Here is a 25,104-nt window from a genome sequence, read left to right as displayed (position 1 = left end):
TAGCTCAGTCTTAACTATCATAAACCTATATATTTAATAAGACTTATCTTATCAGACGCCTTATTGGCGTCCCTCCTTGCCGGTGGATCACCTTGTGCCGCTGGAGCAGGAGCGGAGGGGAAAAAAGGGACGCTTCCTGTTTCTCCTTCTTTAAATAGAGTCTCCTTGCTATGTCACTTCCTGCATGGATCACCACTTCTCTACTACATTTCCCAGAATCCTCTTTGACTCCTAGTCCTGCCTAACTTGCTGTCTCATTGGCCAAACAGTATTTTATTTAACAATCAATAAGATAAACATACACAGTAGTACATTCCCCATCACTCACAACCACCTGTAACTCCGCTCCCAAGGAATCCAGCACCCTCTTCTGGCCTCTGAAGGTGCCTATACTTCAAACACGTGCACATACAGATCCACACACAGACATTAGTGAAAACCAATAAAAGCAGAGGAAAGGAGCGTTGTCTTAGGCCCTGTGCAAGCAGGTCTTCTCCAGGTGGGTCTATGACTGCTGTCTCTGTAAGGACCCCCAGGCTTACTGTGGCATGCCTCATTTAGCTTTCTCAGACTTTGTGGTAGTGTGAAGTTTGGGTGCCACACATGTGGGAGGGGGTGGCTCCTTAGCTCTCATATTTGTCCCCCCACTCATTGCCATTCTTGTAAAGAACAGTTTGCTTTCATTTGCGTGAGTGGAGAAAAGAGAAAGTAGTTTCTAGTTGATCTTCACACTGAGAGCTTGGTTGTGTTGCTAAGGGACCAGGTGTGGGGTGGCCGGAGGGTGCAAGGTACTTCCTGCTGTCTCCCCATCTCTACTGAGTCAGGCCTCTGTATCCAGCCAGCACTCAGATCCTGGCAGGCTATGGAAACTAAAGCTTAAGACCCTAACTGCTGTGATTGCTTCTCTCTGGGCCCTGACTTCTATGGGCTTTTGTTCTTCACTGGTGTAGCAGTTCACTGACAATTTGAAGTTGCTTCCAAGTGTTGGGTGTGGGGAGTTCAGCTAGCGAGCCTCATCTGTCTGACTACCCAAGAGAGAAGTCCTTTGGTGCTTTTGAGAACCTGTTTTGGGGAAGGGATGCTAGATCAGAGAGGTTGTGCTCCCAGAGAGAGCAGAAAAGCACACAGCTAACCGTGATGTAGTAGTATTTCTCAATAGAAACTACTGATGTTACCATGTAGAGCATTCGGAAACCTACCAGGCAGAAAACACCTGGTGGTGATGGTGTTTCACTCTCTCAGCTAAAGCGTTTTTCCTGACTCACTTGGCCACTTTGCTTTTGGCAGGTACAGAGTCTGAAACCAAGGCCTTCATGGCTGTGTGCATTGAGACAGCCAAGCGCTACAATCTGGATGACTACCGGACTCCTGTGTTCATCTTTGAGAGGCTGTGCAGCATCATCTACCCCGTAAGCAGCATGCTTGTTCCCCACAACCCACAGGTGTCAGCAGCAGCAGCAGCTCCCAAATTGTGGGCTATTTAGTATCATTATCACCAGGTCCACTGTCAAAAAGTAGAAGCAGCTTCCTAATTCCCCTCCTCTAATGCAAGGAGGCCAAGCAACCCATTGCAGGTGCGGCAGCAGTTCTGGTGGTGTAGAGTTGGGTGTATTGTTACTCTTCCTCCTTCTCTTCTGCACCTTGGGTTATGCATGCTTGCCACTTGCATGTCTTTCCTATGGTCTGGTCTAGTGACCTTTTTCTTTTTCTTTTTAATTATATTTATTATGTATACAACATTCTGCTTCCCTGTATATCTGCACACCAGGAGAGGGTACCAGATCTCATAACAGATGGTTGTGAGCCACCATGTGGTTGCTGGGAATTGAACTTAGGACCTCTGGAAGAGCAGTCAGTGCTCTTAACCTCTGAGCCATCTCTCCAGCCCTCCAGCAACTTTTCTAATTGTTGAGGGAAATACCAGTATCTTCAGTTACTGATGGAAGACCATTGGGGTTGGTTTGCCTGAGTGTGTCACAGAGAGAAACCCCTTCTCTGCTCTGAATCTCGCCTGGCCTCAGACTGGTCTACCTCTCACCAGATAGCACTTTGCTCCTTGTCTCCTTGTTCTGTTATGCTGTCTCTCCTTGTTAAGATGTGAAGAGCGTGTGTCGTGTTTAGAATCTCAGGACCATCTGTCCTTTAATGTGTAAGCGTGTGCTGCACTTGCTGTGTTTCCCTCCTGGTGCCCACAGAACAGGTCAGTGCTATAAATCCTTTGTGCTGTCCCTTCTGATACATCCCTTTTTCTGTCCTTTAGGAGGAGAATGAAGTCACCGAGTTCTTTGTGACCCTGGAGAAGGATCCCCAGCAAGAGGACTTTCTACAGGGCAGGATGCCCGGAAACCCGTATAGCAGCAATGAGCCAGGCATTGGGCCTCTTATGAGGGACATAAAGAACAAGATTTGCCAGGACTGTGACCTGGTGGCTCTTCTGGAGGATGACAGTGGGATGGAGGTAAATGGCTGTGCTGGTCACTCACCAGCAGCATGGGCTGAGTCGCAGCTGGGTGTTTCTTGTGAGCCACTGGTTAACCAGGTAGGAAGTCAGACAGTCTGTAAAAGTGAGACTAATGGTCCTATCTCCTGCCTCTCCTGCTGGTAAGGTTATTGACCCATGGAGGGCTCTACCTAGTTCCTGGCATGAAACAGGAGACAGCTTGATGGTTGTTTCTTGGAGTGATGATAGGATTTTGTTACTGTTGCTTCTGGCAGTTTTCTAGAAGGTCCAGGATAGAACCCTGGCATTTTGACTCTAGTATATGGGTCATATCCCCTGTTAACACCCTGAACCTTACACTTCTAGCAGATGACTTCTCAAGTCTGGTGTTAACCGTCTGTGTGACTAAAGGCAAAGGTGGTTTTTCTAGTACTCAGCCTGAAAAGGACTCAAGGTCAAAGGTCTTCAGTCAGGTCAAAGCTGGAGTCCATGGTGGGTTAAGGGTCTTTCTCTCTAACATTGTGCACACACATACATTTTCACCTAGAGTGTAAGTGTTTTCAGAGCCCTGTAATGACAAGTGTAGCCCATGAGCCCTTTTTACCTAGGCACCTTCACCCTGTATGTGGAGTTACATACAGTTACCTGTAGTAATCACCTCCTCTACTTTTCAGCTGTTAGTGAACAATAAAATTATCAGCCTGGACCTTCCTGTGGCCGAGGTTTACAAGAAGGTCTGGTGTACCACGAATGAGGTATGTGTTTGCTTTCTCTCCATGAGCTGTGGGTAGGCCGCCTTTTCTGCCTTAAGAACCGGCCGAGTAGAGAACTGCTGTTAATCTTGGCTGGAGTGTATTTACCATAGTTTTACTTTCTTTCTGGGTGTGAAGAAAATCCATCATCTTGACAGCTTGGGAGGCATTTAACTAATGTAGGCCAGTTAGCTTCGAGGAGTCATGAGTGACCTGGCACCTTTGTGTCTCACCTCTGAACTGAGGCTGGACCTCTAGGGTCCCCAGCATGGTACCTGGCACAGGTGGACTGTTTCAGCAGCTCCTTCCTGACTATTCCAGGCTCTGGGTGTCAGTTTGGTGATTGGGATGAACCCTCCCTATTGTGTGGTACATGAAGACTGCGGTCTGTCCATACATAGGAAGACTCACGTGCTTACTCTCTGTTCCTGAAAGTTGAACCAGTGTATCTTTGATCCAGATATACTTGTTTGTCCTGATCCTTTGGGTTGTGGGCCCCAGTGGGTAGAGAGAGCTCCTCCTGACTTGGGCACAAGCTTAGAATTGGTCCTCCACTTCTAGCCTAGGCAAGCAGGCTGTCCAACCTGAGTTGGACAGTTGTGCCTAATCAGCAAAGGACTCAGCACAGAGTAAAACACTTGGAGACTAGTTGTCAGAGTGCTTACCTAGCATTTTAATGACATCAACTAGGATCAAGTCTATGGTGCTTCACAATTCCAGGCCTGCAGCACACTGAACAAAATGAGTCTCTTCCACCTCTGTGAGTTAGAGAAATGGAGGGTTATGTCACCAAGGCGTTAACCAAGTCCAAGGGTGAAGACTTTTTTTTCTGGGCCCGTTTTTAAGTCTACCTCTCCACATTACTCTGCTTTGCTTAGGGAGAGCCCATGAGGATTGTTTATCGAATGCGGGGGCTACTGGGTGATGCCACTGAGGAGTTCATTGAGTCCCTGGACTCCACCACAGGTACGGCTCTCTCCACTTACGGCACTGCATACTGGACTTCCGGCCAGAGCAGCCATGTCCCAGAGGACAATAGCCTGTGCTCTGCATCACAGTTATAGGGGAAAAAGACAGGCATCCATGACCTGACTTGAATTTGAAGAAAACATTCAAGATGTTAAGGGAGAAGATACAGTTAGCAGACTTGAGTTCAGAATTCTTTCTGCCTTAGCTCTCTGTTCCATCGAAAAAGTATTTGCTTGTACTTTGTTGTAATAGCAGAAAATGTTAATTGACTTAAACTTTGAGCGAAGCTCCTATGCGAGTGAGAGCATATAGGTAATGACCTTTATTCCAGATCCAGGAAGGGCCATATACTCAGCCCAGGAAAGGGTTGTGTATTTTGATCCTCTTACTTCCATTTTCAGTTTGTCTTCTCATTTCCCTTTTCTCCCAGATGAAGAAGAAGATGAGGAAGAAGTATACAAGATGGCCAGTGTGATGGCCCAATGTGGAGGTCTGGAATGCATGCTTAACAGACTGGCGGGAATCAAAGACTTTAAGCAGGGACGACACCTTCTAACAGTGAGTTGTGGGCAGTATGGTGGAAACCACCACACAAAGCTGTGGTGATTGAGCCACTTGACACTAGGGGGCAGTGTGGTGCAACAGAGACCAGTGCAAGCCAGTGAATGACCTGCTGTTTCCCCGAACCTTTGGGGTCTAAGCCTCCCACTGCTTTCCTCCTGCCCAGTCCACCTAAAAACCGGGGTGGTGGCAGTCTTCTCCAGTGTCTCTTTAGGTGTCAGAGGAACCAATAGCTGTTTCCCCTAATAACTGCTCTTGTGTCATAGGCTTTTGTTTGGAGGGTCATCTGTCTCACTAGTCAGGGTGTTCCAGTGGCACCACAGAGATTTCACTAGTACCTTTACCTTCTGGGGTGTGTGTGAGGACAGATACTCTTGTGTCATTTAAATGGTCTACCTGGTCCTTGGCCTCCGTAGGCTGCCTGTGTTGGGATGTTCTGTCTGCCACTAGCTAAGAGTCTTGGTTGGTGCTGGATTTCCCCAGAATGGTGGACACCATTTAATCTGTCAAGAAGCACTGTCACTGCCATCATGTAGGGATATAGAGGGAACTCTGGAGAATGCTGCCACTTAAGATGCTGGCCTGGTATGAGAGCCCAGCCACCTTACCATGCCGTTTATTGGTCACCTCTCCTTGCACTTCAGGAGGAGTATCTGCTGACTGAGGTGTCCTCTTTGACACTCATGCCTTGCACATTTTACACACGTGGGTACTCGCTCTCTGGGTCTGAGCCGGTTCTTCTTCACAGGTGCTGCTGAAGCTGTTTAGTTACTGCGTAAAGGTTAAAGTCAACCGACAGCAGCTGGTCAAGCTGGAGATGAACACTCTGAATGTCATGCTGGGGACTTTAAACTTGGTAAGAATGCAGGCCACAGATGATGAAGATGGGGGTTTGATGGTCCTAAGTGAGAGCTCAGCTCTAGGCCTGGTCCTTCAGCACTCTTCTCCTGATGTCTCACACTCATGCTGCTCTCATGGCACCTCAGAGCTTCCGATCCCTTTGCTGAGTGCAGATTTGAGACCAGGAGCAGAAGTCGGTAGAACAGGCCCAACACTGCAAGAAGGTAGTGCCTCTCTCTCTCTCTCTCTCTCTCTCTCTCTCTCTCTCTCTCTCAGACATACACACTCACTCTGTTTATCTCAGACACTCTCTCGCTCACCCCTTCTCCCCCTCGCTCCCCCCCCCCAAGACCATGGAAGGCAGCAGAGGTCACCAGAAATGAGTGGCTGTGATTATATCCTGAGGGTCATTGGGTCTCCTCCTTCAGGCTCTGGTGGCTGAACAAGAGAGCAAGGACAGTGGAGGAGCAGCTGTGGCTGAGCAAGTGCTGAGCATCATGGAGATCATTCTAGATGAGTCCAATGCAGAGCCCCTGAGTGAGGACAAGGTGAGTGGGGCCTGGTCCTTCTGCACATAGACACTGGGACACTCTCTACTCAGGGTGATGTCAATTGTGCTGAGCCTGAGACCTTTACATTCAGGGGAAACAAAGCTGCCAAGGATGTTCTTTCAGTCTGAAGGTGCTCATTAATGGAACCCAGGCATAACCTGGATGAATAGGCAGTGCCATAGTTCAACCCTTCACTTGACAGTTGTGAGGTGACATGACTGATGCATTCTCTCCTCTGCACCTGGACTTCCTGCCTTCTGGGGTTGGTGATTGGGCTAGGCCTGTGCCCCCAGTAGTGTCTAGCAGTCTCCATTCTCCTGGGGAGCAGGCCTGCATTGGTGTAGTTGGGCTACTTGAGAGCCCTCACAGCAGCTTGAAAGCTCATCAATGGAATTCCAGGCAGCTTATTATTCCCCAGCAAGTACTGAGGAACAGTTCTGTCTGATGAGAATAGCTGACTTTAGGGGTCAGTTCTTGGCTGCAGCCCGCATCCTAACTTCCATCCTCTTCTGTTGCAGGGCAACCTCCTCCTCACGGGTGACAAGGATCAACTGGTGATGCTCCTGGACCAGATCAATAGCACCTTTGTTCGCTCCAACCCCAGTGTACTCCAGGGCCTGCTGCGTATCATCCCATACCTGTCCTTCGGAGAGGTGGAGAAGATGCAGATCCTGGTGGAACGGTTCAAGCCATACTGTAGCTTCGATAAGTACGAGCCTGGAGTTTGATACAGCATTCCCCTGGAGGGGGAATGCTCCAGAAATCCCAAGCCTGCTTTGTGAGGCTGAGCAAGTCACCTGGGTTTCTGTTGAGTGTTTTGTGTCTGTGATCTGGAATTTTAGGGACTTTATCTAGTGGGGTAACGGTCACCAAACCACATTATATTAAAGCAGTATGGGAAGGGTATGAGAGCCGAGGAAAGACCTGACAAGGTGTGGGGAGCTGCATTTGCAAAAGCCTGAAGATGAAAAAGAACAAGGCATAGGGATAGGCAAGGGGAGAGTGGCAGGGTCCTGGTCTGAGGTCTCCTTCCCTGTAGGAGTTTAGACTGGATCCTCTAGGTGGTTCACCTAGTTGTTACCCAAGAGGGTGATGTGAGCTCTGCCTTCATGCTGGAACCTTATATGCTCTTTAGGTATGATGAAGACCACAGTGGGGATGACAAAGTCTTCCTGGATTGTTTCTGCAAAATTGCTGCCGGTATCAAAAACAATAGCAATGGGCACCAGCTGAAGGATCTCATCTTGCAGAAGGGAATCACCCAGAATGCTCTAGACTACATGAAAAAGCATATCCCCAGTGCCAAAAAGTAAGGCCCCCTCCCTGGGGCTTTGTGCACCCTCCTTGTACATTGCCGTTTTTCTCAATATCTTAATGTGGTGCTTCCTGTGTGCCCTGTGCCCCTCCCCCTTTTGGGGACCTGTCCAGTGGCCAGTCAGATACTGTAGAGTCCTGGCGCTTTTCTACTTCTGTCAAGTGCTCATCTTTATCTGGCTTCTCAGCTGGATTTGGCCTTAGTGACCCCTCATTACATTACATTACCCCAAACAAGTCAGACTCAGCAGCAGATTTTCAGCATTGCTTCCTGGTTGCTCATGTGCCCTTGTCTGTTTTGCAGTTTGGATGCTGACATCTGGAAAAAGTTTTTGTCTCGCCCTGCTCTGCCATTTATTTTGAGGCTTCTTCGGGGATTGGCCATGCAGCACCCTGCCACCCAGGTGAGTGACCAGCATGTCTGTGGACCTCATTCTTCAGGAAGGACAGGTAACAGGAGGAAGTCATAAACCATCTGTGTACAACCAGCAAGTCACCCATAATGTGGCTTGCCCTGTTGAATGAGGCTTCTAGGGTAGGAGGAACCATCAGCTCTTCTAGCTCTGTGTGTGCAGTGTGAGTTCCACAGTCTTAAGCGGGGCTCGGCATGCTGCAGTTGAAGTGAGAATTCTGGCTGACAGTTCAGGTTGAGGGCCAGCTCAGTCACTTGGATATTTGAAGCACCATCACACTGTTTCCTGCTCTGCCTGAGGCAGCTGACAACTATTAAAACCAACAGTGACCTTGGCACTGAGTTCCTCTTCTGCCCTTACATAGTGTCCACATTCCTTTGTGCCCCTCCCACAAACCCCTGCTGAGCTCTCCATTTCTGTAATGTCGCAAACATGGACCCATGTAACCTTAGGATTGGCTTTTTCTCTTCATCGGGATTTTCTGAAGATTCTTGTGGGTCATTGTACATGTTTTGTGTCCTTTCTATTGCTGAGCAGTATTCTACCATAGGGATACATCTCACTCTGTAACTACCCACCTGTTAAAAGGCAACTAGTTGTTTCCCATTTGGGGCATCACTTACCAAGCTGATGTGAAATTCAGGGGCAGATACTATTTTCTGGGGCAAATGCCCCAAAGTGTGTGGCTAGTGGGGTGGGTAGTGGCTGGTGGGTAGTTGCTGATGGGGTAGTAGCTACATGTTTAGCTTATAGGAAGCTGCCAGGCCAGCAGTGCGGCTCAGCACTTAGCATGCCAGCCTAACCTTCTGAGTTACATTCTGGAATCCATACAACAGTGGAGGGAGGAGACTGGCTGGGACAGTTTTCCTCTGCCCTCCACACATGTGCCTGCACTCACATTGACATATCACACACACCAGTTATAAAAAGAAGCCGCCAGGCTCCTAGAGTAGCAGACCCGCTTTACATTTCTGGCAGCAGTGCATTAGTGGCCCAGTTCTCTTGTCTTTGCTGCACTTGCTGGCTATTTTTACCCTGGCCACTCTGCCCAGTGTGGTGGTGCCTGGCTGTGGTTTTGACTTGCATTTCTCTGATGCTTTCTGATGCTACACTGCCTTTCCTGTGCTTCGTCTGTGTCTTTTGCATGAAATGGTTCTTGTGTCTCACCATTTTCTAGGTGGATGGTATAAGGTTTAATGCTGATTGAGAATCCATGGAGTTAATTAATTTTTTTTTATAATGTTCTGCATTGAATATAGTTCTGCATTCGTGTTTGGCAGCCTGTTCTTGATAACTCACCTCAGAAGTATAGTGACTCAGTCATATAGTGAAAGTCTTACTCAAATCTCTTTTGCTGCTAGACTTTGTCTCAATCCAGTAGATAGCCACAGTTGATATGCCTTCACAGTAAGATTTTTTATTAGTTCAAATTAGAAACAAGCTTGCTTCACATCAATCCCTTCTCCCTCTCCCTCCCCTCCCACCACTCTCCCCACCAGCCCCCCACCTCATCCCCCTTCTGCTCCCCAGGGAGGGTCCCCAAAATCACAGTAAGATTTTGCACACATTGTTTTCACTCCTTGTAATAGCTGTATTGGCATAGGATACCAAGGAACAACTGTAATGTGGCCAAGGGCAACATGTGATGGTTCTTCACACATCTTACTGTGCAGCCCAAGCTGGCCAAATCTTCCCTATGAAACTTGGGCTAGCCTCAAACTCCCTGCCCTAGCTCTCATTACAGGGGTGAAACCATTATTTTCAGCTTAGGAGGATGGATCTCCCTCTAAGGGCAGTGCCATGCATGCTGCAAGAAGCTGGAAAGATGATGAATGTGTGCTGGGCTTTTGTCATGATCTGGGTGAACAAATGCCCGGCCAGTGGTGGCTTGAGCTACATAGTGAATGGGCTCAGCAGAGACCTGGCAGGGGTTTAACTGGGATTTGGAGAGAGAAAGGGCTTGGTAACTTTAGAACTCTACCTAGTCCTTTGGTTCAGTGATGAAGGGAATGGTTGTTTCGTCAGGAGATGGACTGGGTTGAGGATAGAGAAGATGGATGGTAAACAGGTCCTGTATGTGTGTGCCGCCCTTCCTGTTCGTGTGTGAGTTTCATGTGGACAAGGTCTTGCAGTTTCCCTACTCCTACTTCACACACGTCTGTCCGTGTACTGCTCACAGTAAACACTTAAGGTGTTGAGTTTGGGGTGTGGGTGCCTGTGGAAAAGTTTGCTAGGTCTTAAACATGGACTCACTCAGCATTTAGGAACACGAGGCATGAGATAACATGCAGTTTTGCTGAGGTGTGGGTTTGCAGTGTTCCTATAGTGAGGGTGGATTTACGAGTTAGTGAGTGATCTGAGGCAAACAACTCAAGCTTTCACCTCTGGAGTTGGCTCTGTTTTCAGTTTTTCATCACATGTATGGTAAATCCCACCACTGGCTTAGATGGTGAGTCTTTCAGTGATGCTGCAGACCACCCACTGAGCTCACCTGGAGGTCTTTCTCTACTGCATCTGCCTCAGCTCCTGTCAGATGCCACGGGGCCCTGAAGCCAGTTTTGCCAAAGCACAGAGTTGATAGCTGTCTAATTTTTTTGTCATCTCCGCTCCCACATGCTAGAATTTTGTACACTGGGTGAATTGCCACCAGTTTGATGGCTGCAGACACCCATATAACAGAACTTAGGGTGTTCCTGTGAATTCAGGGCTTCTGCCGGGATGCTCCTTGCAGGCCCTGCCCAATGCTTCCACTGTTTTAGCTGAAGCAGCTCTCTTTGGCTCCCCTCACAGCACAGTGCTTCACATGCCATCTCACTCTCCAGCCTTACAGCTGCCGTGACACGCTCCCGTGACACGTTTATTTTGTGTGAGAATAACTGAGCTAATGACTAGAGGGACTAGTTAGAGGTCACTGGCAAAGCCAAATCCACCAGTTGCATTTTCTTTTTTTTTTTCCAGTGGCAAATCTCAGGCTCTCACCCCTATGAAGCCAGTGTCAAAAGCTTGCACACTTGGACTGATTGTGAAGACTGAGCCTGGGTGACAGGCTCCTTCCATAACTGGACAGGTTGTGCATGTTAGCAGATGGTCAAAGGCTGTGACTGAGCCTTGATGGAAGACTGCCTCCGCTCTTAGATACACAAACCTCACTGGTTCTCTTTTTCAGGTTCTGATTGGAACCGACTCCATCACAAACCTGCATAAACTAGAGCAGGTGTCCAGTGACGAGGGCATTGGTACCCTGGCTGAGAACCTGCTGGAGGCCCTGAGAGAACACCCTGATGTGAACAAGAAGATTGATGCAGCCCGCAGGGAGACCCGAGCAGAGAAGAAGCGCATGGCCATGGCCATGAGGCAGAAGGCTCTGGGCACTCTGGGCATGACGGTAAAGCCTCCTCGCTAAGTCTCCAATGGACAAGGCGCCCCACAGGCAGACTAATGTGCTTCCCAGCCATGCTGGGCATGATGGGGTGAGGACTGCACAGGGGAAGAGGCAGAGGTAGCTGTTGCTGGGCACTTCTAGATGTGGCCACTGCCATACCACACTCGGGGACATGGAGTAAAGTGGAAATACTGAATACTGTATATCCAGAATTTGCTCCATGCCAGACACTGCAAGAACCTCACATATAAGATATATTTAAACCCTCAAGTGGTCCTGTGGCTTGACATTGTTATATGCATTTTCAGATAAAAACAGTGAAACACATTGGCCATGGCATGTAGCTACTAAGTGTGGGCAGGACTTTGAACAGGTTATGATCAACACAAAGGGCTCTGTTGTCCTACTTTGGAGGAAATGGTGGCCCTGGAAGAGCCTTGTCTTAACAAGCAAACTCGTGTGTCAGCAGTTTGAGGCTTGCTGGGAACAGTAAATGATCAGAACACAGCAGCCCTTGGCAACTGAGACATAGTAGGGCTGGCACAGACCAAAGGGGCTTTTTGATAACAAGTGGCAACATGGCAACAAGCCAGCTTCCCACTGCTTGGTATCCTCTGCTTTGATGGCTCCTGAACAAATCCTGAGGCTTTCCCTCAATAGAAGGCAATGGAGACAGCAGGTGTATAGCTTAGTGGTAGAGTGCTTGCCACTAGCCAAGGCTGACAAGACCCTATAGTTCCACCCCTCTCAGCACAGAGGAAGGGCTCTCCTCTCCACATAGCGTTCCTGTCTGTCTGTCTGTCTGTCTGTCTGTCTGTCTGTCTGTCTCTGTGTGTGTGTGGTCTTCTCAAGCCACGGTGAGAAGGCATATGGAAACCCTCCTATGACATGCTGCCTGTGTTCCCCTCTAGACAAACGAGAAGGGCCAGGTGGTGACCAAGACTGCACTCCTGAAGCAGATGGAAGAGCTGATAGAGGAGCCGGGCCTCACCTGCTGCATCTGCAGGGAGGGGTACAAATTCCAGGTAGGGCTCCTGGGCAGCATGTGGCTGCACCTGCTCTGGCTGTTGGTAGCACAGCCTGGCTCTGTGTCTAGACATGCCGGTCTCCTGCAAGCCATTTTGTACTGAGATAGGCTTGTGCTTTGGGGGTCTGACACAAGGGCCAGCTGCTAGCCTTGTAGGCAGGAAGGCAAATTCATCTAAGCATGAGCATCATTGGCACTTGTCTTAAGGCCCCAGGTTTTTTTTTTGGGGGGGGGGTTGGTTTTGCGAGACAGGGTTTCTCTGTGGCTTTGGAGGCTGTCTTGGAACTAGCTCTTGTAGACTAGGCTGGTCTCGAACTCACAGAGATCCGCTTGCCCCTGCTTCCCGAATGCTAGGATTAAAGGCGTGCGCCACCACCGCCCAACAAAGGCCCCAGATGATGGGTAGGAATGTGACAGTCACATGGGGAGGCCAGAATTCCAGCTGAGTTTCTGCTAACCTCAGGCCTGGGGACTTCAAGTCATACTGCATTGCTTCTGTTCAGGATAACTATGAGCGATTAGAGCCCAACTTTTAAGTGTGCCCAAGTGAGGTGACACCTGGAAGGAGCAGTGGGAAGGTGGCCTGTTTGCTTTATGACAGTACCAGGAGAGACCTCTTTGTCATCAGCCCTGCTTTGCTCATAGGCTGTGGAAGGACAGGTGTCCTGGTTGATGTAGCTATCTGGCAGCTTTGTAAAGCAAGTGACCATGGAGACACTGTGCTTCCTTTCTAGATAGATGAAGCACAGACAGAGATGGCCCAGGCTTGGTTCTCTGCCCCCTACTCCAACACTGAATTATTTATAAGAACAGAGGTTTGGGGCTGGGAGTGTAATTCAGTGGTAGGATGCTTGCCTGCCTTGCATAAGGCCCTCACTTCCATTCCTAGAACCACACATAAATAAACCACAGTTTATTTAGCTCACGGTTCTGGAAGTTCAAGAGTGGATACTGGGACCTGCTAGGTATCTGTTAACTCCACAGTGGGGCTTTCATAACCTAATCACCTCTTAGACACCTCCCCTCCCCCCCCCAGGAATTGAGCCTCAAGTGAGTTTATGGCAGCAAATGATGCTTGCACACCAGAGTGACCACTTTCCCGTGGAAACCCATCTGAAGGGAGATGCTCAGTTCTACATGTCTTGTCAGCTCCTTGCACAGCTGGACTGGGGATTTCTCCTCACCCCCCTTTCTGTGTTGTCTTTGTAGCCCACAAAGGTCTTAGGCATTTACACCTTCACCAAACGGGTAGCTTTGGAGGAGATGGAGAACAAGCCCCGGAAACAGCAGGGCTACAGTACTGTGTCCCATTTCAACATTGTGCATTACGACTGTCACCTAGCTGCTGTCAGGTAGGTGTTGGCTCTTGCAGAATGGCTCCAGCCATCCTGGACCTGTGTTGCTTCAGATGAGTGGGCCCTGGCTCAGGGGCCTGGGCTGCTGGGGTTGGAGTTACTAACTCTGGGGCTTTAAGCCTGCTTTTCTTTTCTTTTCGGCTTTTTTTGAGACAGGGTTTCTCTGTGTCTTTGGAGGCTGTCCTGGAACTAGCTCTTGTAGACCAAGCTGGTCTCGAACTCACAGAGATCCACCTGCCTCTGCCTCCCAAGTGCTGGGATTAAAGGGGTGCATTACTACCTCTTGACTGGCAAGCCTGCTTTTCTTATCTTCAAGCTGTAGGTGTTTCTACCTTAGTCCCCATAGACCTATAAATTGTACTTAACCATATGAGAAAATGTGTTTGGCTTTGAATGTTTGGCCTTGGCCAAGGCTGGTGGAAGCAGTCTTGCTTGCCTTAATTATTGAAGCAAAAATTTATCTATAGAGTTTATAAATGGCTAATTCTCTCCCTAGGCTAATGTTAGCAGGCTCTCGGCATCAGGTGCCTCATTACCAGATTAATCCCAGCAGTTACTTGTCCCTGTTCTCCTCCCTGTCCCCATCTAGATTGGCTAGAGGCCGAGAAGAGTGGGAGAGTGCTGCCCTACAGAATGCCAACACGAAGTGCAATGGTCTCCTTCCAGTCTGGGGCCCCCATGTCCCTGAATCAGCTTTTGCCACTTGCTTAGCAAGGTGAGTGTTGAGTGTCTCAATAGCAGAAAGGGGGCCGTTTCCTGAACACTTCATTGGGCATCCATATCTGTGCTTATTGACCACAGAGCTGTTCCGAGCAGATAGGGCTGAGGAATGGGGTTGACTAAAGTGACCTGCTGAGGTGAAATCAGCATCCTTGGTTTCTTGAGTTCCCTATAAAATTTCTCATTAGCTCTCCTCCTATAATATTCAGGACCTTTGACTTAGTCCTCAGTCAGGGCCAAAATCTCCCAGAGTTCACTTCTATGGTCTATGACTCTAGTGTTTGCTTTTTTGTTTTTCGAAACAGAGTTTCTCTCTGTAATAGTCCTGGCTATCCTAGGACTCACTCTGTAGACTAGGCTGCCTCTGTCTCCCAAGTGCTGGGACTAAAGACATGCACCACCACTACCCGGCAGCTCTAGTGTTTAAATTATGAAAGCAGCTGGGGGTGGGGTGGGCTGGGGTGGGAGTCTGTCATGTCATGTTGGTTCTGCTTCTCCCTAGGCATAACACTTACCTCCAGGAATGTACGGGCCAGCGGGAACCCACGTACCAGCTCAACATCCATGACATCAAGCTGCTCTTCCTGCGCTTTGCCATGGAGCAGTCATTCAGTGCAGACACTGGTGGGGGCGGCCGGGAGAGCAACATCCACCTGATCCCATACATCATTCACACCGTGCTTTACGTCCTGAACACGTCAGTACCCTGTGGCCCCGGGTGCTACCTTGACTGACACTCTCGGTCCCTCTCTGCTTAACTAGATGCCCCAGCCTTTACTGAGAAGGGGTTTTTAATCCACTGTTTTGAGGGTTGCAGAGAATGTGGCAATGTGAGTGACTTCTTTTGCAGAGCTGCCCCATCCCCACTATGGGCACCTAGGGACTCTGGTCTTGGGCTGGCCTTCAGAGGGAGCAGGGATGGAGAAGCTGCTTCCTCCACTTTCAAACTCAAATGAGGACCATGGATGAGAGTTGCACCATGTCATTAGTCAGAGCACACAGCTGATATAGCTGTAGGCTTCTGGTGGGATTGAGGCTGATGCACGAGTGGAACTTTGGCTTTCTCAGCCAGTCAGTAACGCTTCTGGCAAGAATGGGAGCTGGGGGTGTTGAATATTGGGAAAGCAACTGAACAGGAATGCGGCCAGGGAGAAAGAGCTGTTTGTGTCTGTGAGGCTGGAAATGGGGTGTTAAAGAGGCCTCTGAGGAGGCAGAAGCCATCCCACTCAGCCAGGCTTAGAAACACGGTAAGATATTTCTGTGCCTGTACTCTTGGATTTTACTTGGCTGGGTACAGACCTGTCTTCTCCCTGAGATCCACAGCTTTAGTAGGCAGTGCTGGTAGCCATGGGAAGGCTGGGCATAGTCCTCCCACAAAGCTACCATGCTATCAGGTACCGAGGCAGTCAGCTCTTGTCCTTTCCCTGTTGACACTTGGTTTTCTTTTCCTCCCTTTTCCTTCTGAGATAAATTCTGACCTTGAGACTGCAGGCTTCATTTTAAATTGCAGGGCAGGGCTCTTCACAGCACATGGCACCTTCTGCCTAACGCCCTGGCTGTCAGAAGAGACACCTGGCATTGCCTTCTGCTGTCTGGACCCTGCTGCAGGCCCCAGCAGTACTAATTGCCAGTGTTCTTGGGGCCCTGACAAAGGCTCAGGGTTTTGCAGAAACATGCCTCTTGGTAGCCATAAGCTAGAGAGGACTGCTCAGGCAGTGACCCAGTGAGGAAAACACTTCACAGGATTGACCCCATCAGATGGAACTGGTGACTTCAGGTGTTGCCTCTGTTGTAGTTTCCTTGAACAGGCAGGGCCTCCTTCTCAGCCACGGGCTGCTTCCTTTGCTAGCCATTGGACAGTGACATGAGCTTGGTCATAAGGCAGTTGTGCCTCTGATGAGACATTTACACACAAAAGCAAATTTGCTGTGCTAGTGAGCTAAACCTGAACCTGAGAAGAGCCTGCCATGACCAGAAGTCTGAAGTTCCCCACAGGGATGGAGAACTAGTTAGGGCTCCAATTGGGTCTGGGCATGCCCAATTTACAGGGTGTCTTTATACCATCCTCCTGCATCCCTATAGCCAGTGACTATGACCATGCTAGCTGGATACTGGGGTTTTGGGTGGTGTTTTGTCTTCTCCTCATAAATGAGTACCAGTAGGTTATATGGACACTGCTGGAGATTCTTGGCCTCTTTGGGTGGGTCCTGGCCATCGGCAAGACTTGTCATGAGAAAGAGGTATAGTTGATGACAGCCTCTAGGGGTATAGTTGATGACAGGCCCAGGACCTCAGTCTAGTCTTTGCTTGGCATGGCACTTAGTTCCTAGTACTATAGCCTGTTCTCTTGTACAGTTGGACAGGTGGTTCTTGTCTCACGGGCTTCTTATGCCTAGTAAATAAAAAAAGCCACGTGCCTGTCAGTCAGTGTGTTGTGGTCATCGGCACACAGTTCAGACAGGCAGCAGCTGCCTGCCTGGAAGAACTTGCTGATGATGGGAAGAGAGGACAGGCCATGAGCAAACAGCCCACACTGGGAGCCTGGGTGCCCGGGGCACATGCAGTGTAGACCACATCAGCATAAGGGGATTCATGGAGAAGGTGGGCTGTTGACCATGTCAGGGAACCCATTCTTCAACTCTGTTGCTTACTGGCTTGGTGACTTTGTTAGGTCACCTCCCTTCCCTGGGCTTCTAGAAAAATTATGACAAGTCTGCATTGGAGAGTTGGTCCAAGAGCCAGGAGGTGTTGGGGACTGTGTTACAGTGACACAGTGATGGACCTTAGCAGGTAGAAGGCTTGGGTTGCTAGAGAGGAAGGTGGTAGGAAGTACAATCCCAGAAGATTGTCCAGTGCTATCTTGTTTGTCCCTTCCCTGCCCCTTCCCTGTTGTCATCTGAATTCTTTTCCTATAGAACTCGAGCAACATCCCGGGAGGAAAAGAACCTGCAAGGCTTCCTGGAGCAGCCCAAGGAGAAGTGGGTAGAGAGTGCCTTCGATGTAGACGGGCCCCACTACTTCACCATCCTGGCCCTGCATGTTCTACCCCCTGAGCAGTGGAGAGCCACTCGTGTGGAGATCCTACGCAGGCTGCTGGTAGCCTCGCATGCCCGGGCAGTGGCTCCAGGAGGAGCCACCAGGTCAGTGCCTGCTTTGGGAAGTTGCTACATTCAGGGTCTTCCCAGTGTCTCCAGGCTGTCTCAGTCATGTGGTACGTGCATGTTGAAGGTGTGCTCATTTGACCTGGCTGTTAACTCTGGCTCCAGTCCTCACCCTAAGAGTCTAGACTGGTGGTCGACAGTTGCTTGAGCCCCTCTGGATCTTGTGTTGAACCACTGAAAAGGTGAATCTGGGTATCCCATCTGTAGAAATTTCAGAAAGGAAGACAGCCAGGCCTCAGGGTATTGGCTGGTGAGGCAGTTAGGACAAGCAGCAAGGCTAAGCCAGGGAGCTAGACTTTCTGGCTCTTGCTGGCTTTGCTATAAACTAAGGAGGTTTCAGTGTGGCTGTGGCTGTGGCAGGGGATTTCTTGTCTAGTGACTAAAAGCTTGTCCTTCCTTCTTCCTTCCTGGCTTCTGTCCCCACCTTCCTTAGGCCTGCTATGCCCTCCTTGCAATCATGTGTGCACCAACTGAGCATTGCATGCAGGAAGTGGTCCATGTTTTCTTGACTTTACATCATAGTTTGGGTCAGATAGGGGTTATCTGAAAGAGCCATCTGTAAGTGAAGTCAGAGCCTTCCTCCCAGGCTGTTTGACAATACCCCCTTGATCATTCACAGCACATTGATTAGACTCAGCCACTACTTGGGTTGATGGTGGCCCTGAATAGTCGCTGCCCACCCTGGGGAGCTGTACTGCACCATTGGAGTGGTAGCTTATTTCTGCCAGTGGAGTACCAGGTGTCCCTGTGTAGTCCTGCTGTAGCCTCTGAACTCATTAGCTTAGGCCCAAGGTTTGTTTCCACACTTAGAGGCCAGGAAGGGAACAGAAGGAGGATCCCTTCCAACCATGGTGATGACATACCTGTGGAACAGTACCTGAGTGGGCCCACCTGAGACTTTTCCTCTATTAGGCACTTCATGCCCCCAGAGTGACCAGTTTGCCGCTCTCCTGTTGAGTCATGCCAATAGAAGCCTATTTGGGCCAAGTAGGAAGGAGTGAGTTGTTTTCCTGCCCCATTCCAAACATGTCATGTCCAGGACATCCCAAGAGCCCTACTGTTAGTAAACTAGCTGCTTGAAATCAAAAGCTAGGTCTTCCGATGCTGATGTTGTTAAGGAAACAGGAATTGCATTCATAGCACCAGGATGGCCACTTATCAGGCAGGCTTCCACGGCTGGGTAGAGGCTGAGCCCACCCGAGTGGTTCTTTCAGCCAAGAGTAGAACTCATTCCCATCCCAGCAATTGAGGAAAAGCTGATTCCGTCATGGCTTGATTAGGAAATCCAGCTTGAGCTGCATTCATGCTTTGCCATTTCCTATGTAGCAGTTTAGTCACCTTTCCTAATTATCTGTAAATAATTAAGCTGGGCAGGGTCACCCAAGACACATGCTCACCAAAGCAGCACAGCCACAGAGGGCCAAGCCCAACTGTGGCCCAGACTCCAAGCCCACTGTTTGCCAGACCAGAAAAGGTGCTGAGGGCTTGCCCAGGATCAGGGTACCCTTGAAGGAGAGGCCTTTCAGCTAAGGGCATGCAGAAGGTTTTGGGTGCCATCACTGGCAGCATGTTCTGTCTGAAGTCCTGTTCATTTTGGGGTAGGAGGCTGTGATAGATACACAAAACTAGAGTTTAAAGGGCTGGGGCTATAGCTCAGTGGTAGAGCCCTCGCCTAGCATGTGTGAGGCCTCAAGTTCAATTCCCAACAGTATGCACGTGTGCTCGTGTGCGCACACCACACACACACACACAGACAGACACACAAAGGAGGGGGAATATAAACTATAGCTCAAGAGAAGTTAATGACTTCTGCATGTTTAACATTCGGCAAAATGGGTTCAGCAGATATTTTAGCCTAGAAGTTGCCTAGGCTTCCACTGGAATCTTACTAGGTATTCTGGACAGTTGTCTTTACCCTCAGGCCCATCTTACAGTACAGTTGACAGCTGTGCCACCCCCACCCCACCCCCACCTCCTAAGCTGGTGGGAAAGAGGGAACATAGCAGAGGCTACAGGTCGCACATGCTAACAGGCTTGACTTTGTAAGTTAAACAGCTGCTGAAGGCAGTGTGGCTCGCCTCTCTCATGGTAGGTGAGCCCTAAACTAAATGAGTAGTTGATGCTGAGCACACTGCTGCTTGTCCTAGCCATAGGCTGTGTACCAGAGTTTTGAGATGTAGATGACCTTAAGTCACGATAGGGGCTCATCTGGCCTTCGCTTTCCACAGCCACGAATAAGATCTCCCCTTATGCTGGGGCATTCTGATCCTTCAGAGCCCAGTGGAGTCATCCCTTACAAGGGGGTTGTCTACTGCAGACAGTGGACCTTGACAGAGACGCCCCCAGTGTTCCCAGGCACTTGCTGGCCTTCAAGCCTGTGCCAGGTCACTCAGGTGCTGATGACACTTGTTAGAGACAAAGGGGTGTGTGAGCGCCTCCAGGATTACCCGGGGATTTGGAAGGTATTGTGTGGTTGCCTGGGCAATCCAAGACATCACGGTTGCTCAACACTGATTTTCTACCAGCTTGCCAGTTTTCTGCAGAGCATGTGTTTGGCTGTTTTGTCTGTAGATTTCTCCTGGTGGCAGGTAAAGCCTTAGTTAGAACCTTGTTTTTTCTTCTTCATTGTTAGGCACCATTACATTTGGGAGTTTGTTGGGGGCAGACTACAAGTGAGCTCAGGAATCCTTGTGTCTAAGTTAGAGCTATTGGGTGCCATGTTTACCTATGATCCCTGTTTTTTGTTACCCCAGTTTAGAAAAGTGCTAAGACTGTCAGATGAGTTGGTGCAACAGCCCTGGGAGCCAGGGCTTCCAGGTTCCCTGCCCATAGCTGCTCTTCACTCGAGCATGTGCAGCAGCTTCTGTGCACCCTCAGTCCCCAAGACTGTGTCCCGTCTGCAGGGCCTGCACATTCATCTTTGCTCTGCTTTTCCAGGCTAACAGATAAGGCAGTGAAGGACTATTCTGCCTACCGTTCTTCCCTGCTCTTCTGGGCTCTTGTTGATCTCATTTACAACATGTTTAAGGTAAGGAGGACTTGAGGGCCCAGCCAGTTCCAAGAGGTGTGGGATGTGTGCACCCTTGCCCAAATCCCATTGGTGGCCACATTCCGAGGCGCCTCACTAGCTTTGGGTGCTTTGCCCTTGAAAAGCTAAAAGTCTCCACTTGGGGAGAGGTGAGCACCCTCCGCTCAGATCTACACATCCAGTTGTTGGCAGCTGAGGCCAGTTGTCATGCACCCTCTAAGCCATGAGCTGTAAACACGCTGACAGCCTTCCCACTCTTGTCCTTGCCCATGGGTAACACTTTGCTCTTTGTGAATGAGCCCTGTATAGCCCACCTTAAAGTAGAATGCCCTGCTCGCTATCTGCTTGGACACACACGTCTTAGGTCAGTTAGTGTGCAGGGTGAGCCCTGTGATCATGAGTGGAATGGTCCATTCAGAGATGCCAGTCGTCTTGGATTTTTTTGGAAATGCAGGTGTGGGCAATTCCTATTTTGAAATGTGGGTCCATGTGGAACATTGCATAAACAGAAAGGCCTCATAGAGAAACTAAGGCCAGTGGGCCCTGGTACGTGTTGGGAGGTCTCTCCACAAGACTGAGATAGAGGCAGAGAGCTAGTAACTGCATTCAGTTACTCACTGACCCCATGTTCATTGGTTCTTGTTAGAAGGTGCCCACCAGTAACACGGAGGGCGGCTGGTCCTGCTCTCTGGCCGAGTACATCCGCCACAATGACATGCCCATCTATGAAGCTGCCGACAAAGCCCTGAAAACCTTCCAGGAGGAGTTCATGCCAGTGGAGACCTTCTCAGAGTTCCTCGATGCAGCAGGTCAGTGCACAGTTTGCTCTTGGAGAGATTGTCTGGGGCAAAGCCCAAGTCTGTCTCAATGGAACTGAGCAGAGCAGAAGAAACAGGCACACAGTATCTACCTCCAGTCATAGTAGAGGTGTTCATTCAAACAGCCCACTTGCTGGGTATAGTGACACTTGCCTTTAATCCCAGCACTCAGGCAGAGGCAGGCGTATCTTCGAGTTGGAGGCTAGCCTGATCTACATAGAAAGTTTCAGGACAGACAGGACTACTTAGAGAGACCCTATCTCCAAAACAAATGAAACAGCCACAGATGGGAGAGGTTCAGTGCAGCGTGCACTGGTGCCCATGGCCTCCCAGCTCCACCACTGCCCATGGTACATGAGCTCAGCGTTCCGGGCTACTCCGGTTAGCCTCATTCTGTTGGTGCTGTTATGGGGACGGTTGAGGTTAAGTGGATATGGGTAGCGCAGAAGAGGCAAGCTCCTTCCAGTTCTGACTTTTAGTGACAGCTCAGAATTAACAGGAAAAAGGGCACTTGTCTTCCTTGCACATAGCTGCCTGGGCAGGTGTGGCGTAGGTGGTGATGGTCAGCAAGGAGTGATTTCGACTGTGATTTCGACTGGGCAACATCTGGACCACAGCTCCAGAAGTCAAGTCCATTGTCTCCTATCTACAAATTGTTTGTACAAATTGATCACTTAATTTCAAATACTTTGAAACTTACTTGGATATCATATCTGAAAAGTGTTAGGAACCGGGTGTGTTTGACTCTGGGCTTGAGCCTGGGAAAATCAACCTAGGATTACAGATTACACTTCCCAGACACTGTTGTGTCATAGCCCTCCACTGGAGCTGTCTAAGAAAGGAGAGCTGCTAAGCCAAAGCAGAGGAAACCTGACCCGGCCAGCTCCTGTGTGCTAGCTGGCTCACGCTTCTCGGCTTTCTGCTGTTCACTGTAGGGGGTTGTGTACAGATGCAGGGGAGAGTCCCCCAGGCCCTGTTGCCAAGTGAATACTTCTATTAACATTCCTTCTTACCTTTCTGTCCTCTGGGAAGGAGAGCCACTAAAGGCCTGGATTCTTGTCCCATGCATTCTTCTGTTTGTCTAGTCCTGGGCACTCTGTGGGCCACTGTTCTTTGTGGCCCAGTGGGGGCTCTGCCCTGGGATGGTGTCTCTGATCTTGCTGCCTGAGCTGTTACAGGCTCCCTTGTTTGTCTGTTTCTTACTCCATAGCTCCTTGCTCTTCGCATCTGTGTCTCCCCAGTCTGGCTGGTTAGGCAGCAGGCTCACTATTTTCCTCAGAGTTAATCCTGACCAAGAGCACAGTACTGTGTTCTCAGTGCTGAGCCCATGCTTGTCACATGAGACTGTCAAAGTGACCGTAAAAGTCAGAGCCTGTGAGAAGAGGTGGGCAGGGGCGAAGGACTCACCTGCCTCCAGGCCTGGTACCTGGGCAGGCCCTGGCAGCAGTGAGCCTCTAGTCTCTTTGTGAGGCCAGGCTTTTACACCTTACTTCAGACCTTTAAACTACTAGAACAGCAGACATGCCTGTTCAAATTCAAGAACAAGACACCTTCCGGGGCTGAGAGAAGCAACCGGGCCACTTTGCCTTGTTACTGCAGATGCTTGGAGGTGACTTGTTTGGATTCAGTTCATATTTAACTCGAGGCTTCACACTGCTGATGAGGTCAGGTGCCTGTTGGGGACTTGGTGTAGAGGCTGCACTGGGTTCTTCCACCACGAAGGCCTCTGTTAGTCCCCATGGCAGGCAGGGACGGCTCCCTACTTACTGTCTCTTTCTGAGAATTGAAAAAATGGAGCCCCTGCACTCTGGCAGCTTGCTTAGGAATCCTAGGGTGTGGTGGGACTGACGCCCAGAAGAACCTAGAGGCCTCTATCCTGTTCTGAGCTTGCTGGACTGCCAGGGTAGCCAGCCAGCGAACTCTAAGAACCTATCTTAGAAAATAAGGTGAGGGCAATGGAGAAAGACACACTCTGGGTTGGGGAGTGTGGTTCACCTAAAAGAGTGCTTGCCTAGTATTCATGAAGACCTGGGTTCAGTCCCCACACCAGATAGGCGTGATAGCACAGAAGCTCAGAGGAGATTCTCAGCTGTGTAGTGAGTTTGAAGCCAGTCTAGGAGCTGAGAGCCCGCCAAAAACAACCAACCAACCAACCTCAAGAGTTGTAGTTTGCAGCCCTTTCAGTGCCTCCTGGAAAGGTTGGAATCCTCTACTCCGGGGAATTCAAATGGCTTCTGCCTGATTGTCTCTGGTGGTGCCCACTTCTGGAGCAGAGTATTTGTCACACAGTGCTCACCTCCCTGCCATTGGTAGAATCCAGCAAGCGGTTGCATCGGAGCATGTTCTGTGCATGAAGGAGGCATCTGTGACTCAGTGAGTCTGGGGACCCTGTATGCCACTCACACTCTTGTCTCTGCTTTCCAGGTCTCCTGTCTGAAGTCACCGATGCAGAGGGCTTCCTAAAGGACCTATTAAACTCAATCCCCTGACCACCCCCACGGGAGTGAGGTCCCGGTGACGAGATTGAAGCTAGCTTGCCTTCCTCCCTCGTTCCTCCCTCCGTGTGCATTCATTTCCCCACAGATGCTGCATTAGCACCCCCTCCTCCCTCATTTTTCTCGGAGTGACTTGGGGTTTGTAGGTTTCCTGCTCTATCTATCACGTGTGTATGCGGCGTGGGCTATGAATTGTTTGTAGCCCAAGCCATTGAAGGACCTATACATACCTAGGGGCTGTGAGTTGTCCTGGCCAGCTTGAGTGTGCACATCTTGAAATAAATGAATGACTTAGTACACATTGGAAAGGGGGTTTGGCTGCTGCTTGCCCAGTGCTTTCCAGTGAACTCACAGCCTTGTGGTGACATACCAGTAAGACTGCTACTGAATTTGAATTGTGTTCTAGACAGGGGTGGGGGCTGATGATGATTTTCTAGTCCCTAGCCAAAAGAGAGCTCAGCAAAGCAGGCCCTGGTCAGCGGTCAGCGTCTACTTCAAAAGCCTTGAAAACATTTGACAGTCTCCTGCTGGGCAGAGAGGAGAGACCCCAGGAAGACTCAGGCTAGTGAGAATAGCTGCTCCCGTTGCTAGGCCCTATCCTCTGCCCACCCTTCCTAGCAGCTGCACAAAGAAAGCCTGTGCATCAACCCAGCATCCCCAGTCCCCCGGATGAGACCTCATTTAACAGGTGTGGTGCCCCTGGCGTTACATTTTGGACCTCTGAGACCTGCTCCCCTCCTCCTAGGCTCTCTAGAGCCTCTCTCAGACTTCAGCAAAAGACTGAGCCAGTCACAGCTGTGTGGGTAGGGAGAGCTGGCTAGCTCTCCTCTCCTTTGTTCTAGAGGGCCACTCAACCGAAGACTCTGGGTGACATCAGCCCCTCTGAATGTCTGGTTCACAAGGCTCGCTCCCTAGGCCAGACCATCTGGGCCTGTGGTGCCTCTGGTCCCATTTGGAAGACTTCCACAGCCAAGGCACCATGTCACTCCCCAGAGCCTTTGCAGCCACAAGGCAGGAATATTGTGCTCCAACTGAACAGAGGGACAAAGGTGATCAGTTTGAGTCCTGTTCTGAGGACCTGACAGACCAGACAAGCACACTGAGGGACATAGGTGATTGGTTCATGAGTACTGTTCTGAGGCCCTGGCAGACCAGACAAGCACACTGAGGGATGAGTTAGCTCTGGGACAGCCGGGTCACGCTTCCCTGCCTGCTTCTGCCTCCTGGGTACCTCTGTAGGTGTTTCACCTGTGAAAAATGATGGCCACCCAGGGCTAG

General features: G+C 49.9%; 1 protein-coding gene across 9 annotated transcripts in view; it reads left to right on the top strand.

The window, feature by feature from the left end:
- Positions 1 to 24,134, top strand: part of Ubr4 (ubiquitin protein ligase E3 component n-recognin 4) — a 111,914-nt gene extending 87,780 nt beyond the window's left edge. For 8 of the 9 annotated variants that reach the window (XM_027399858.1, XM_027399859.1, XM_027399861.2 and 5 more), the window contains 19 exons: positions 1,288 to 1,409; positions 2,261 to 2,458; positions 3,115 to 3,195; positions 4,071 to 4,158; positions 4,592 to 4,719; positions 5,471 to 5,578; positions 5,991 to 6,110; positions 6,632 to 6,822; positions 7,249 to 7,422; positions 7,732 to 7,831; positions 11,007 to 11,225; positions 12,134 to 12,247; positions 13,459 to 13,601; positions 14,194 to 14,319; positions 14,827 to 15,021; positions 17,240 to 17,464; positions 20,423 to 20,513; positions 21,160 to 21,322; positions 23,756 to 24,134. In XM_027399858.1, the coding sequence (XP_027255659.1) occupies positions 1,288 to 1,409; positions 2,261 to 2,458; positions 3,115 to 3,195; positions 4,071 to 4,158; positions 4,592 to 4,719; positions 5,471 to 5,578; positions 5,991 to 6,110; positions 6,632 to 6,822; positions 7,249 to 7,422; positions 7,732 to 7,831; positions 11,007 to 11,225; positions 12,134 to 12,247; positions 13,459 to 13,601; positions 14,194 to 14,319; positions 14,827 to 15,021; positions 17,240 to 17,464; positions 20,423 to 20,513; positions 21,160 to 21,322; positions 23,756 to 23,820 (2,651 nt within the window). In that variant the 3' untranslated portion in view covers positions 23,821 to 24,134. The remainder of the gene's footprint in view (positions 1 to 1,287; positions 1,410 to 2,260; positions 2,459 to 3,114; positions 3,196 to 4,070; positions 4,159 to 4,591; positions 4,720 to 5,470; positions 5,579 to 5,990; positions 6,111 to 6,631; positions 6,823 to 7,248; positions 7,423 to 7,731; positions 7,832 to 11,006; positions 11,226 to 12,133; positions 12,248 to 13,458; positions 13,602 to 14,193; positions 14,320 to 14,826; positions 15,022 to 17,239; positions 17,465 to 20,422; positions 20,514 to 21,159; positions 21,323 to 23,755) is intronic. The other variant, XM_027399865.1, reaches the window with a different exon arrangement.
- The last annotated feature ends 970 nt before the right edge of the window (positions 24,135 to 25,104 follow it).

The sequence above is a fragment of the Cricetulus griseus genome, chromosome 2 (assembly GCF_003668045.3).
Source record: "Cricetulus griseus strain 17A/GY chromosome 2, alternate assembly CriGri-PICRH-1.0, whole genome shotgun sequence".
Classification (NCBI taxonomy): Eukaryota; Metazoa; Chordata; class Mammalia; order Rodentia; family Cricetidae; genus Cricetulus; species Cricetulus griseus.
This window is presented reverse-complemented; position numbering and strand designations above follow the sequence as displayed.